This window comes from Schistocerca cancellata, chromosome 5 (assembly GCF_023864275.1).
Source record: "Schistocerca cancellata isolate TAMUIC-IGC-003103 chromosome 5, iqSchCanc2.1, whole genome shotgun sequence".
Classification (NCBI taxonomy): domain Eukaryota; kingdom Metazoa; phylum Arthropoda; class Insecta; order Orthoptera; family Acrididae; genus Schistocerca; species Schistocerca cancellata.
The window spans coordinates 727950186-727965548 of NC_064630.1; the positions used below are offsets into that span (position 1 = coordinate 727950186).

Consider the following 15363-nt stretch of genomic DNA (forward strand, 5'->3'; position numbering starts at 1 on the left):
TCCATGAGACATAAAAAGCAACAGCATAGGGGCCCATCAATTGACACGAATCATTAGAGAGTTGACGAGAAGATTCGTTAGATCGGGAGTGTGTTGTCTGCACAGAACTGTGGCGTGATACGATACCAAAATCTCGGGGGCAGCGTGAAGTGGATATCTCGACAGATCGCACCCAGTTACAGGGAGAAAAGGGAGAAGTATGCTTTGGTCTGTTTGAAGCTTTTGAAGTCAATGCTCTTTCTTCAAAGGATGAAATGGGGGGGTCAGGGATTTTCTCTGCCTCGTGATGGCTGGGTGTTGTGTGCTGTCCTTAGGTTAGTTAGGTTTAAGTAGTTCTAAGTTCTAGGGGACTTATGACCACAGCAGTTGAGTCCCATAGTGCTCAGAGCCATTTGAACCATTTTTTTTGAAATGGGGGCATGCGAAGTTTAAGAAAGAACCAGCGATCAGCACCAAAAATCATGGCAAGCCTTTGTTGTGGTCGATAAAGACATCGTGGCCTTGATTTCTGCAACGCGGCTCCAGATCTTCACCGTGTGTTCCAGTGAGATACTCCCGCCTCTTAGAGATGCGTTTAGGACAAAGACATCAAAAGTATCGAAATTTCTTACGAGAATGAGTGATCTCAGAAGCAACAAGAAGAGCTGACTGGTCACCTGGACTTGTCTATCGTCGCCGATCCACCGTACGCGCTCTTCCGACTTTTACTAGCCGTTTAATCCAATTCTATACATTTTTTGAGATCACGAAACTGCACACCTGATGTCTTTTCTCGAGCTCATCACTGAGGAATGTGCATCGGCTTTCAGTGGAGACACTCAGTGGTGCATCTATGTACAGGCAGTCAGGCAAAAAACGAGCACGGCTCACGGCATAGCTGTGAGTGGTGCGGGGCGGCCTTCTAGGAAGAGATTTATTCCGGAGCGCGGCCTCCAGACGCTTCCTGCGCGAATCCCGGTGAGTCTCAGGCCTCCCCCGGGCAGGCAATCAATGGTCGGCGCCTGGTCCACGGCCAAGACGCGCACCTTGTTTTCGGCTGCAAGCCTGCGACCTGGCAGACGCTCAGCCGCTGGGAAATAACTTGAGCCACCGGCGCTTATCTCACTGAGAGCCTGCCAAACAGCTGCTGACAGCCCACGCGCCGTGCCGCTAAGTCACACAGAACTTCAACCCGACGCTACGTCTCGGAATCGCAACGTCCTGTCAAATGGCAGAAGCTTCACCCTAGACGGAACCTTAGGCAATGGTAAAGTTCGATTTATTAAGAACCAGATAAAAATTCGTAATGTATTTCGGAAATGGAAGAAGCACACCCGGGAAAATGAGTGAATCATTGGTAGCCGGTCATTCGTCAGTGAGTCACGGGCAACCGTATACAAACCTCAACGCTAATAAATTGTGCCACCTTGTGAAGAGGGAGACTTGGGTAATTACATACATATGCTTTTAGGGACAGTTCTCTGAAGATACAATAACTAAATGAGACAAAAACACGCAACTTGAATTCAGACGACCATTTTCCTGTCCAGTACTGCAGAAAACAGAATTATACGTTTCAACGAAGACACAGACAATAAGTTAAATTTTGTTGGCTAGTGGTTTTTTTTATAACAATCAAATGCTTTGCTAGTAGTAATGAACATTTTTTCAAAAATATTTCATTACTTAGCTGCATTTTGTTACAGATTCTGAAAGGCTGTTGCCTTGCTCTCTGCAAGATCCACCTCGTTTGTATGCCTCGATTTGCAATGACAACAGTCTGTAAACGAGTTACCGTGGCACCACGTGGAATAGTTCAGGGAGTCAGAAACCTGTAGACAGCACGTTGCCGCCCGTTAGTTTAACGGCTCCCTGAAAAGCCCTTCTCTGCGCTGGACCAGACGAGCGGCAGAAAGAGCCAAAAGCAAAAGGAAAGAACTGAGCCGCTACGACCAATTTAACTGTAAATTATGGCTCCTAAAGTTTACTCCTTACACGCTTCAACGTTTGTTTATGCGTACAGCAATATGGCTTCCTCCTGGATGCTTTCAGAGCTTCTGGCCATTACTCAGAATTAGGAACCACGTTGCCACCTGTCGTAACCGTTGTCACGCTACTGAACGGAGCGCTCACATAAAACAGATATTCGAAGAAAGGCGAATTATGTAGGATCTTTCTCTGTGTAATAAATCTGACCCTGATATATTCAGTCGAGTGTCGTAACTTTAGAGAACTACTGTGTCGTAATACTCTCTAGAAAAAGAGAATGCAGTGTATTGACAGGTTGCCGATAAGCACTATATGCACGCCAAGTGTTGATGCGCCTAGCGTGAAGTCACATGCTGCACGTTGAAACAGTGATGTGTACCAACAAGTGATTCAGATTGTAGACACGAAGGTCGAGCAGTCGTCAATGTGACCGTAGAGTTGATGTTACGTCAAGCGCTGTTACAAGGATGGAAAGACGTAAGAGCAAGGACAAGCGTTCAAGTCATATACCGCGAAGTCAGCGTGAAAGCTAACTGGAAGGGGGCAGATTTATGGGTCTCGGAAAATGGGTTTTACTTAGATTGGCATTTCGGCTCGTACATGATATATTACTACGATAATGATGTGTGTGCTTCTTTTATCGCCTATCCATTAAAGAAGTCTGAATCGAAAAGCCGGCTATGAAAGCGACAAAATATCGTGGACAAACAGTGAAAATTAACTATGCTAAATACCGAGAAGTTTGGGGAAAGTTTGAACCGTTCTGTCGTTTTAATAATTTCTGTACTGCCGTGTACTGCTCCGGGGTATCAAGTTTATTTCGACGAGACGCATCCTTCTTGGCATCGCACAAAACGGTAGTGTCGCTGGAAGAGCCGGCGGCACGGACGTGAATGACTGCACCGCCGCCGTTAACATTGCTGCCTACCTACCACGGATCGCGGGGCAGTCGCTCGAGATGTGAGGTCCCGGATTTCATGCACTCGTGTATCAAGAGCAGACGCCGACACGAAAAAGACGGCGCGCGGCCAGTTCCGAGAATCGGCATGCGGAGGAAGTGCACGGGAAGAAGCCCTAGCAAGCCTAGGCGAGGCGAGTGATCTGTAACGTCCTCTAATTGCTGCTAAGTGGCTGCATCCATCACGCCGGCGCGCCGGGTTCCGACGCAGCGTCCCGCCGAGTCGCGGCTGTACCAAAAACCACAGCACAGAATCCAGACCTGCAGCAGGACGCGAGGTCGGCTAGTGCTAAGCAGCAGTCAGGCCCTCAGCCACGCATCTGCCGAGGTAAACACCACCTGTATGTAATACATACCGTACCAACTACCTCCCATCTCTTACCCTCCGGATTGCTTGCGGGCAGGATGATTGTAGGTACCCCTTTGTAAATGATCGAATTCATCTAATTCTATCATTCGTCATTACGCGGGACGTATATTGGGAGTACTACGTAGTTAACAGATTCGTGCTGGGAGAGGCCCTATCAGATTTAAAGAACAAAGCTCCGCGATGCATAATGTCTTTCTCATGGCGTCCTTCGCCGGACTTTGATGACAGCTTCTAGGATGCTGTGGCGCCGACTGAATAAACCAGAGTAGTTCTCCTTTTGAGCCTTATCAAAAACTTGCCATAAATCGACTTGGAATGGGTCGCTAAGAGTAAGTGGTCTCTTCCATGGGAGAATTGCACATCTGACGCCTATGGTTAGATTCACGAAGTTGCTGAACTTTAAATCACCCTTCAAACTCCAATTAAATATCTGAAGGTTTTGACTGATTGCCGATAGTGTCGAGAAAAGATGTACGGCCTTTTCATCTACGTACGTGGACTGTATTACAATACATTTATTCACAGAAAAGTGTCAGTGTATCTTTGCACCAAATGCAACGTATCTGCAAATCTTTGTGAATTTTCTAACCATTTTTAAGCGATGAGATCTCTCTGTATACTACTACGAACACGTCAGTGAGGTGGGCTGCGTATGTTGTGGACACTAGAGACGGTATCACATTCCTTTGAGATGCACTGGTCATCACTGTCGCTCTTGACGGTATCTTCCCCTTAAGAACAACGAACTGCATATATGTTTCGGTATTATGTAAAAATTAAGTGAAGCTGAGGAACTGTAACGAAGGAAGGCAAAAAGGAAAGAAAAAAAAAAAAAGCGAAAACAGGGCACCAACCTGACTGAGCTCCTCCGTTAACTGTAGCTGCCTGAAACTCATATACAAAGAAAACAAAAAAAGTTTCATCCGATAGGTGCTCACAGAATAATGACAGGTGCTGTTTGGTCTCGACAAAAGTTACAGTGCGCGAGAGCAAAATATGCCCATAACTTTACAATCACCACGTTAAGGAGCAAGAACGATGTCGTTGCAGCTCTCAGCTTAGCGCAAAAGACGACTGCAGAAAATCATTTGTTCTTTGAACCTTTGCGGCGGAATTGGTCGTCATTACGTGTGTACGACCCAAAAATAAAAGGGTGCATGCAGAGGCGGCAGCAAAACAGCAAGTGGTCAGATAGCGCCGTCTTGCGGAAGTAACATTCGTGAACTGCCTTCGAATACCAGCCAGCAAAAGGAGCACATGAAGGATAAGTGACTGGTTTTTCCCCGTAGCCGAAACACAGAGAACAGGTGAGGACGAGCGTCTTCCGCGAAGGCGCTCCGTGCGGTACCAGGCGCGCAAATGTGCCCCACAATGAAAGCGGCGCCTTTCGCAAACACTCATGTAGACGCAATTAAAAAGGGACATTCTCGTCTGACGGCAACGTACTATCTAGTTAGGCAGAATGGATTTCTTGTACCTAGAAATTTAAAACACCCAGCAAAGCCGGGAAAGATCCTGGGATATTCGTTTCGTAGAACTTCCTGCAGTAATCGCCGGAGCTACGACGCAGGTAGTATAAGCAGCAGGGACCACCAAAGCTTACGCAGACTCACAGATTTGGCTAATCTGGGTGGGCCCCCGCGGTTTCTATTTCGAACAGGTTTGGAGCGCTGTTTCGTGACATATGTGGAGCGCTGAACTCGTTGCTGCAGGTGAGACCTGTGAGATACCGTGCTTACGGAAAAAGGTATATCACTGAAAGACATCGGTGGAAACGAAAGGTACGTTCCAATGTATTTCAAGAAAGTGTCATAGATATTTTACTTTTCACGACAGCAATAAACGGAAAGGTAATTCACATTTTTAACTCTTGAAAGTGTTCGCACATTACGCCGGTGCGTAGCCTAGGCTAATGTCGTTAGAAAAACGGCTATAAAATTGAGGGTGGTATCGAAATGCGCTTGGTGCAAAAATCGTAAACGAGAGGCAGACGAAAAATATCGCGGATCACTTGCTGGAATCACATCCAAAAGCATCTCACGGGAGTGATTTAAGCTGGAATGGCAACAAAATGCAGCCTCGTGACAAGCGATTGGAAGACTAAAACTCATCGGTAGTATCTTAAGGAAGTGTAATTCGCCACGCAGAATATAGCTTACAGAACTCCAATTGGACCAAATGTTAAGTCTGGGACATTTGCGAATATGGATTAATTGAAGAGAGAGAGAAAATTCAAAACATAATTACACACATTTGCTTACTCAGCGCGGGTGTATCACAGAAATCTTCAACAAATTCTCGTAGGAGACGGAACATGTACATTATGTAACCCTCCCACGACGCAGCGTACGGTAGGTTTGCAGAAATGTAGCAACCAGTGGAGGGTCCCGACTTTTCGCTGGTAATAAAGTGCATCTGCCGGTATCAGAGACTGCCAGAGTAACGGGACGGGCATTGTCGTGCAGGTAGTGCCGGCGCTGACGTCACCGCGCGGGGCCCACACACTCGCAATGACCTACGGCAGGTTTCGCAACCCAGAGCAACGCCACCGGGCACATTTTTGTGCCGCGTGTCAACTGCATTCCTCACCGCGGATCGTAACTACCCGTCGACGCTATGATTCAGCGGCCGCACGAAACTTTTCGACCGCGCAGCCTGGCAAAAGGACACGGGAAAACAGCAACAGGTGGTTGTGCGTGCGATACCGCGGGGCGCCGCCTGATGCCTTATCGACACACGCAGCGCGAACAAGCACTGCGTCTCGTTACAAGGCTTACGTGGAGAGCCGAACACCGTCCAATCTTGCGCCGAAGTTCTATCTTAACACGCACGCGTATATTTTGCCAACCACCATGAACTGGGTGAAGTGAGCATTTCTTTTTTATTGTGCCATATACTAGGGAATCTACCTGTTCCATTTACAGACAGCAGAAGAAGAAATTCTGCTTGTTCGTTCGAGAGACCTTTTATTACCCTGAACTGAATTTATTTTCCAGTTTCCCCTCCGAACGCACGTTTCAGGATTTCTAAAAGTTTATTTTCACGAGATAATGCCCCAACTTCATACGAATTCCACATATTTCAATAGTGTGCTAATATGGAGCATACAAGCTTTTCGTCAGCTACCTATTTCGCACATAATCTGCAGTCTCGCATCAGTATACCAATGTGGTCCCTCAATTTGGGATTTCTACACATTTTGCCACTAAATATTCGTATGATTCGCCTGACTGTAGTAATGATACACAAATAGCTTACCGGTAACCAAATGTTTGACGTCTCATGCAGTATACAACTTTGGCTTTATCGACTTTCAGAGCTAGTTACTTTCTTTACACTGAATAGATATTCTGTCAGTATCTAACATTACCAGGTTTTAATCGGCTAAAACGTCCTCATACGTTAAGTCACAGGTTGCAACTGAAGCTGTCCGGTATGCTGTAGTTTCGGAATCGTGGTCTGAACATGGCTACTGAAACAATAGACAACTAGAGGTTTTCGGATGATATCCGCTCAGTGTAGCTTGAGATACGGCATTCCACCCCAAGTATGTAACTAAGTTTTGCCGTCGACAACGAGTCGCATCACAGCTCACAGTGGACAAGAATGACGAAGGAACCGGGCGTGGAGTTTTTCAATTAACAATGAATGCCTTCGCTTTAAGCGATTTAGATAATCTAAGGAAAATCTAAAGCAGACAATCGAACACGGGTTTTAACATCATTTCTTGAACAGGCGAGTCAACACAGTATGGTTACGACGTACATAACATACTTATTGTCCGGGGGCGGTAGTTAACGATCAGACTAAATTAATACATAATAACAGGAAATTAAAAGTTACCAAATATCGAAAGTAATGAAAAAAGCAAAAAAACAGCATCCCGCACAAAATATGAAAAAATCGCTAAAACATACAAAATGCAAAATTTTGATTAGTAAACACGAAAGTTCTCCCCTATATTCCGAATAAACACTGGAAGATTAACAAAAAATTACTGTACGTTTGTATATAGTCGCCCAAAATTAAAGGGCAGTGTTCAGGCCTTACCTCGCAGCAGACATTTAGAATAATATAACGCGAATCACCTAATCGTTTGATCCGATCGAGGACAAATATTTTCAAAATATTATTTCTATTCAAAAGCAAAAAGCGCTATCAAAAAATACCTGACAATCGTATCGTAGGTACGCACTAACGGCGCTGAACGACCAGAGGAGTTGGTTACCGAACGTGAAAGTGGACTTACTACGTATCGCTAAGCTGGCCGTGCTGGACGACGACGATGACGGTGAAGAAGAAGAAGGCGACAGTGACGACGAAGACGTCGACGGCGTGGAGGGCGGCGCCGGACGGCAAAGGAAGGAAGGCCGCGAGGGGTGGCGCGCCGGGCGCGGTACAGCGATAGCGCCTCTGGAAGGCGCGCGCCGGCTCGCCACCGTGCACGTGTACTGCGACTCGCGGACGGCGAACATGTCCTCCAGGCTGCAAGGCGTCACTTCCATCTCTCCACACAGAGGTGCAATAACACGAGAGGCGGACAACGGCGTCGGTCGGAGGGCGACTGCTACGGCTCCTGCTGCGCGCTCGACTGACACTGAGCTATACCAACTGGTGTATATATACGCGCCTAGTACCTCTCGCTAGCTGGAACCACACACGTCATCACCAATTCACCACCGAGCTACGGGTGAGCGGAACTGCCAAGGGCCGGCCGGCGTCGGCACTTAAATAAAGTCCGCCGCATAGTAGTCACCGCAAGAAGGGTGTACGGACTATCCCACCTCGCGAACGCCCCTCCTCCCCCCCACCCTCGGCTATCCTCCCTCCCCTCCCACCCTCCTCGGCAGCGGTGTTGCAGTACGACAAAAGGCTGGGCCTTTCCGAGCGGTTAAGGTGAACACGTCCGATTAGCCAATAGGCTGTCCAGGTGAGTGTGCTGTGAGGGTGGGGTCTCGGTCATTCACAAGAAAAGCGTGCGCGGCGGGGGTCGGCCGCGAGGGTGTTGCGCGGCTCCAGCGCTGGCATCGGCGCTCCTGGCGGATGCGCACACGGCGCGAGCCGCCGCACGGCGCCCTCCCGCGCTGTCACTGAGCACGGCCCGGTTCCGATGGTGCCCCCCACCACGGCGACGACACGCGGGCCGCGGGCGGTGGAGGGGGCCCCGCGACAGAGGGAGGGGGCAGCCGGCGCGGTCGGGACCCCGCTGGCGTCATTCTCGCGGCAAACGCGCTGGCGAGCGGGTGCTCGCGAATCGGCGGTTCTGCAGTCCCCCACACACACATACACGCTTCATCGCGGCGAGCACGCGGCCGCGCGCATCTGTGTTACAGCATCTACGTTCCTCGCGAGTAGGCAACGGATTGTTTTGCGACACTTATGGCAGGCTACGGCTCAATGCAAGTTTACACGACGTGTGCTGTGTCGAATCCATCCTTTAATGTTTTCAGTAATTCGTTGTTACAGGTGACTGATTCGAAGATACCAGTACCGAGCACAGACTTTGGTGTCAAATATTAGTGTTTTGCTGTGTTACACTACGAAGGTTTTTTTACCCACTGGATCCGTCTTTAGGAGCAATTTGCTTTTTTACACTACCGATCTTTCCCATGCTCTTGAGCTATGTGAATTTGTGGTAAACGGTGTTCCAGAACCGATAACTGTGGCGTGAAAATGTCTGGAAAGGTCAGTTTTATTTTGTGTTCTTCGATTCCAATTTTCCATTTTTTAAAACACGCACTTCCCGTAACAGGAACGCACTTTCCCTTGAATTCATCTCTTTTAAGCAAATTGTTCATGAAGATGTGGCCACAGTGGTGAAAATGCACATCGGCCCACGATAAAACACGAATCATTGCCACTGAACGCAATGTTTGCTTATACTTCACGAGCTAATTCGTTACAGATATTTTGATGATATTCTATGCCCGTTGAATCTCGGTTAACACCCTGACGAAGGATTTGTGAGAGGGACCCAATTTAGCCACAAATGCCTTCAAGTTCTTTCTTTTATTGCCTTAGACGGTTTCTGCGGCTGCACACGAACAGACGCTATTTTTGCATTCTTTACTTACTCAATGTCTTCTGCAAGTGTGTCTCGATGCTGCACTTTATGTCAAATATTTACCCGCTGTATACACAATAAGTTAAAAAAATTATAAATCTAATGAGTTTACGAACCATGTGATTTAATATTGAAACTTGAATGTGTTCTGGTGACAACTGGTTTATTATAAAAAAAATTATACTAACAATACGATAATTTTTAAAAAAAAATCGCTAGTCTCTTTCTGTTTCTTCCAATAACTACAATCGATTTATAATAGAAACATTAGCTTTTTCATCGATTTAAGTCGGTCTTATACCATGAAAGGTGATGATATTTATATGTAATAAATGTGAAAGTACCACCCTCAAGGAGGATGTAGCTGACCGATACTGAACATGCAAACAAGAATTTTTAAAAACGAGTAGTCGCTGTTAGCGGTCTTCTTCATACAGAAAAAAACAGTACACTACTTCGGCAAAAAATAAATAACTTAAAAATGCCATGAAGTGTACAGTGGATTATCCACCTAGGCCTCTCCTCGCACTCGTTCAGTGTACACCATTTTTCGCATGCTAACTAACAAATACAAGTCCAGTTCAGACTATGATAGTATCTGAATTGTGAATACCCCGTCGCTGAAAGCACATACCTTGTAAACTACTTTGACACTCTTGATACAGTTAAAGTAGTGACCAGAATGCTCTACAGCTCAGCGGCTTCTTGTTAAGATATCTCTTAAACAACAGTCCCGTACTGCGTCTTGGATGGGGCTGTCACTTAGACCAGGAAAGCGAAAACCAATGACGGAACAGATGCTGACGAAAACTAAACTACAATTGAAGTATAAAGTTACGCTTTAGTGGCCGTTACAATGGCCTTCCCCAGAGTCCCACGGCAGTACAGCGGGCGTTTGCACTGTTTGACAACACCCAGTCACTATTGTCCAGTACCTTACTAAAATGGTTCTTAACTTTTCACACGCAGTCTTTTCACTACAAGGGCATGCTGGAACCGACACTGAGGCGAAAGTAAATATTCTTTCTTGTTTGTATTTTTTTCACCAAAGCAAAATTCAAGCACTGTCTTCAAATGCTGATGTATCAATTCAGTAAATTTTTATTGATAACTACCGCTTTTTAAACTCCAATAAAATGGATTATAGTGCAGTATACTTCTTAATAAAAATAAAAACCTTGAAGTGCAGTACATAGTTTCAACGGGAAATGCACGAGCAATATATACGAAGATTGTGAAATGATCGATTTCAAGGAAATGTGTTTACTTTTCTATTCAAAATAAATTTTTTTTCTGTTTGTCTTCTAGCTCTATTTTATGTTATTTTAATTCTGTGTCTGTGAATGAACTTCAAAATCAAGAACTATGTATTTTAATGAGAAAGAGTACCCTGGTCCATTATTTCATGCTGTCAACAAATCCTACGGAGACTGATTAGCTGTATGGTAAAACTAATATAACAACAAACGTTCCATTTTAAGAGTGGGATTCGTCTTTGTCTGACACCAAGTTATAACAGCCTCCCTTAATTGTGTTAACTGTTTAGCGATGCCCTTTATAGCGGATGAGGCCTCTACTGTGCGCCTTACTCTGAAGACACCATCTATTTGTCGACCTGAGCAGAAAAAGAATAAAATCTGTGGCCGACCACTAGGGCTAATGAAGACCGTTTTCCATAGATTCTCTGCTATTTTATGACACAAGGGAACATTCACACGTAGGGAGTACCGAGTCCTGCAAAATTTTTTTGATCAGTGTAACAGACATCCTAACACACGAGCTGCGCGTCTCGCTGTATGAAGGAGACACAAATCAGTCATGCCTCACTCTGTCTAGACCGGCAGTCGGCTGCAATCAAAAAGTACAACATTCAGCTAACAGTCACAGAAATAGTCAATCTACTTCCTTACGATGGAGAACATTAATTTAAAGGTTTTCCTCGAATGATAAAATCGCACTGTCGCACAGAAAAAAAATGAGCATATGGCATTGTTGGCCGGGATGTACCAGTCGGGTTCGGCCGTCAAGCAAGTCTTATTTCAGTCGGCGTCACATTGGGCGACTTGCGGCCGATGATGAGGATGAAATTACGATGAGGACAATAAAACACCCAGTCCCCGAGCGGGGAAAATCTCCAACCCGGCCGGGGATCGAACCCGGGTCCAGTGCATGGGAGGTAGGCACGTTACCATCCAGCTAAGCAGACGGACTGTCGCACAGAGTGTCATTGTAAATGCGCGCACGCTCAACAGTATACAAACAATTTCATTACTGCAACTCTTTTTGAGAGGTACGAACACGGCAGTTCGTGTACTCCATCTGATAGCTCGGCAATACGGAACTATTACAAAATATATTTGCATCTGTGTTCTGCAAGACGTAGTGCTGTTTCTGCTGCATGGTGCATCGATTTAGCCCCCTTCCCTCAACTTCCTGCTTCAGCCACGAACTGTGCGCGGGAAAAATTGCCGGACCACGCTTGTATTATTAATTAATTCTACTTGTAATGGATGTCAGAATAAGTAATACGTTACTTGACTCATACTGGACGGCATGCGTGTCATCAACCAAGCCATCCATTAGTAGACGCTATCGAACCATCGGCACAGACATGTCCAAAAATACAGTCCTTCAGAGTTGAGTCTACCGAAGCTGGGCGAACATGAGCTGCTAATCATCCTTGCTGACTCCATGGCCCCCTGTCTGCTGGCACTGCAACGAATTCTTTTTATCATCGACAGGTTGAAAACAGCTGTCCGACCAATTCATGAGGCTTTTTCCTCAGTCTACGAACCTTGCCGAGTTGTATTAACCAGAGATAGATAAGTTTCTACGAAGAGCGACGCGTTCCGTAACGGGAATGTTGGTCGGTGCGAGAGCATTACGGAGATGCGAAAGTAGCTCTAGTGGAACCTCTACTAGAGAGGCATTGTGCATCGCGGAGGTTTATTATTGAAATTTCAAAGGCTTATGTTAGAAATTACTTTCTCCCATATATCTCACGCGAAATGATCACAACGAGAAAATCAGAGAAATTAGAGTGCACACTTAGGTTTATAGACAATCGTCCTCTCCACGTACCATTCGTGAGAGGAATGGGTATGGGGGACACTACACACAGTCGGGTCGTCTGCTGAGTGTAGATGTACATGCAGCAATTTGTCTATATGATCTGAAATATCACTGTACGTGATATACCATCCCAGATAGAAACAATACTATCGTTTTCGTGATGAATCTACTTGTTCTGGCTCTCCCTAATTCCACCTTTTTTACAGATTGTTGCAGGACCTTGGCCCTTCAATGTAAAATATCGAATCAAAATACCTTCTGCCGTTTTCATTTCCAACTGTTATTTTATTTGAGCTACCACATTCAGCGCTACATTACGCCACCTTCACGCATCCTGACAGATATGAAGAAGAATCCCATCTCTGGTCGAGTCAAAACAGGTGCCAGCATTTAGAGACTTCTATTCGTAAATTTTTGACACTGTGATCCCTCCGATCATCAGTTGCCCCTATTTTGATTACATCAGAGGTGGGATTCTTCCTACCCGTCGGTCAGAGGAACTGAAGACGGCGAAATGCAGCGGTGAAACTGGTTGGTCAAATAAAATAACAACTGGAAATTTAGACAGCTGAAGATGTTTTGATTCGACATTTTATACTCAGGGTCTTGTTTTCATGTTATTTAGCTGCCTTTAGCGCAGCACTGTCTTTTCCGTTTACACAAGAGAAGACGCTGTTGGGCCTAAGTTAACGCCATTTGTAACGTCCCGCACGTTCTCCATATTCAGATCCTTTAGGCCTTTTCTGTAGTTCCAATTTTCACGGACGGTGTATTTTATGGGGTTTGTGCATCGCGACTGATACAGAATTCGGTGAGTTGATTTTGCTGGTGAGGTACAAGTGGTATACTGAAACTTTGTTTCTGATTCATCCACTTTCCTTCTTCGGGATATCTGTTGCGAAAAATATGCATAGACGCAGCTGGTGCTCACGAAATGACGCCAGGCGTGTACTCGAGCACGGGTTGAGGGGGATCTAACACTACGTGGCCAGAGTTTCGGGAAGCGGGTGACTCGTCGGCTGTGCGGTACGGCGCTCGGCGCGGTAATTCCGCGGCCGCGCCACTATCAGAGTCGCGGAGAGGCGGGCCCATTCGGCGAACGGTGACACTGCCGGCAGCTGCAGGCCAGGGCGCTCAGCTGGTCGCCGCAAGGCCAAGGACACGCAACGGCGCCGCCGCCGCCGCTGGCGCCATGCCAGTGCCCAGCTGGCTGCCTGCCTGCCTACCGAAGGCGCCGTTTGTTTCCCTGCACAGTTCCACTTCACTGTCACACCGATTCGTAAAAAACGATAACAAGGTAAGCCACATATTCGCTATGTTTACATGGGACTTCTAAAACCGGATTTCGTAAATCCATGTCATAATAGTACCACGTGTGATTGGTCATACAGGGTGTTTGGAAATTCCCGTTACAAACTTCTAGGATTTGTGGACGGTAATGTAAATATTTTGAATAGGAGCACATGTCCGCAATTCAGACGTGTAACGCGCCCACGTCTGCTGAGGGAAAGAGAAATGTCTCGAGAGTTGCTTTTCCTGGTATGCAATACGGTAGACAGGATGACATGTACTACGCATTTTATAGAGCACTTCTTGTGGGGTCAAATGCAAAGTTTAATTCACAAGATTCCTGTGGAGGCAGAGGAAGATCTGTTGGCACGAGTTCTTGCTATTGTACTAGAAACTGAACAGACACCAGTGGGATGGAGAGTGTGTACCAGAAAATGTTTCGTTGTTACAATGTCTGTAAAAATGCTGGTGATCGCCAGATCGAGCAGCTGTTTCATTCATCAGTACTGTTCTGTACGTACAGTATGCTGGGTTCTTTTTGTTTCCAATAATGTAAACACGTAATGGTTACATGTTAATACAAAAAATGTGCTTACGTGATAAACAGACCTTTCGTTATGTTTTCTTTCGAACTGTTACCTAATAATTGTAATGCATCAAGCCTTATTCAATGCCTCTAGCAGAAGTGAATAAGTTAAAACATCTGTATTGAAACCGTCAAAGAACGGGAACAGTACATTTCCGGACATGGGTTCCTGTTCAAAATATTATGTACTCAATCCCATCCACAAGTCCTAGAAGTTCGTAAGGGGAATTTCCGAATACCGTGTATAAACATTCCAATGCCCATACCGTAAATGCTGTTCTAGTGGCCTGATTTCCACTTCCACAACCGATTTTCGTTCCCATGTAAATGCACAGCCGTTTTTGAAACATGTTCATGTTATCAGGTTACATCTTGTTTTTTTAAAAAAAATGTTCGGCTAACCTGGACGGAGCGCCTTTATGTGCAGTGAAGGAGACGTAGAAATATTGGATTGCAGACGAAATTGCCTACACCTACTATTTAACTGAAGAGAAACAGACACTGTGGTGATTAAATCAGAAACCGGAACACCCGATCTCCAGACGCCATTTGTGTAAAACAACCGGTGACCAGAAAACCGATATACAACCGGTCTTTCAAAATCGCCTCGGGCCTTAACATGTACACTAGGCAGCGAAAAACGGTTTTAGAAACTCAGTTTTCGTCTTCCGAAAATTGTGTCGCATGTAAACGTAGCGACAGCTGTGTCGTGAACGTCCAAATAGCACTGCATCTTGTTTTACTCTGAACGTATTCGTGTACTTAAAGAGTCCCACCTCTTAATCACTATTATTTTGCTACACCGAAAACAAATACAAATTCATGAAGATTAAACATTTTTTGGGAACATCCACGACTATAATGAAATTAATCAATTGACAGACCATTAAAAATTATAAGAAATGTGTCTTAAGTAACTCAGACCATATTTTACAAGCGGTTCAACAGATCGCAAGCATACGATGTTATATAGATACGACTGTTTTGTAGTATAGTTAACATTCGGTATCGTTTTACCTACTAACAAGCTGAAGCACCTACAGATTTTGAGGATA

At 45.6% G+C, this 15363-nt stretch overlaps 1 protein-coding gene across 4 annotated transcripts in view; it reads right to left on the reverse strand.

The window, feature by feature from the left end:
• Positions 1 to 15363, reverse strand: part of LOC126187902 (uncharacterized) — a 1224785-nt gene that overhangs the window by 49425 nt on the left and 1159997 nt on the right. The window contains exon 1 of one of the 4 annotated variants that reach the window (XM_049929252.1): positions 7546 to 8055. The exons of 2 other annotated variants lie outside the window; for them this stretch is intronic. In XM_049929252.1, the coding sequence (XP_049785209.1) occupies positions 7546 to 7801 (256 nt within the window). In that variant the 5' untranslated portion in view covers positions 7802 to 8055. Of the gene's footprint in view, positions 1 to 7545; positions 8056 to 15363 lie in introns of those variants that run through there. One more of the 4 variants, XM_049929254.1, reaches the window with a different exon arrangement.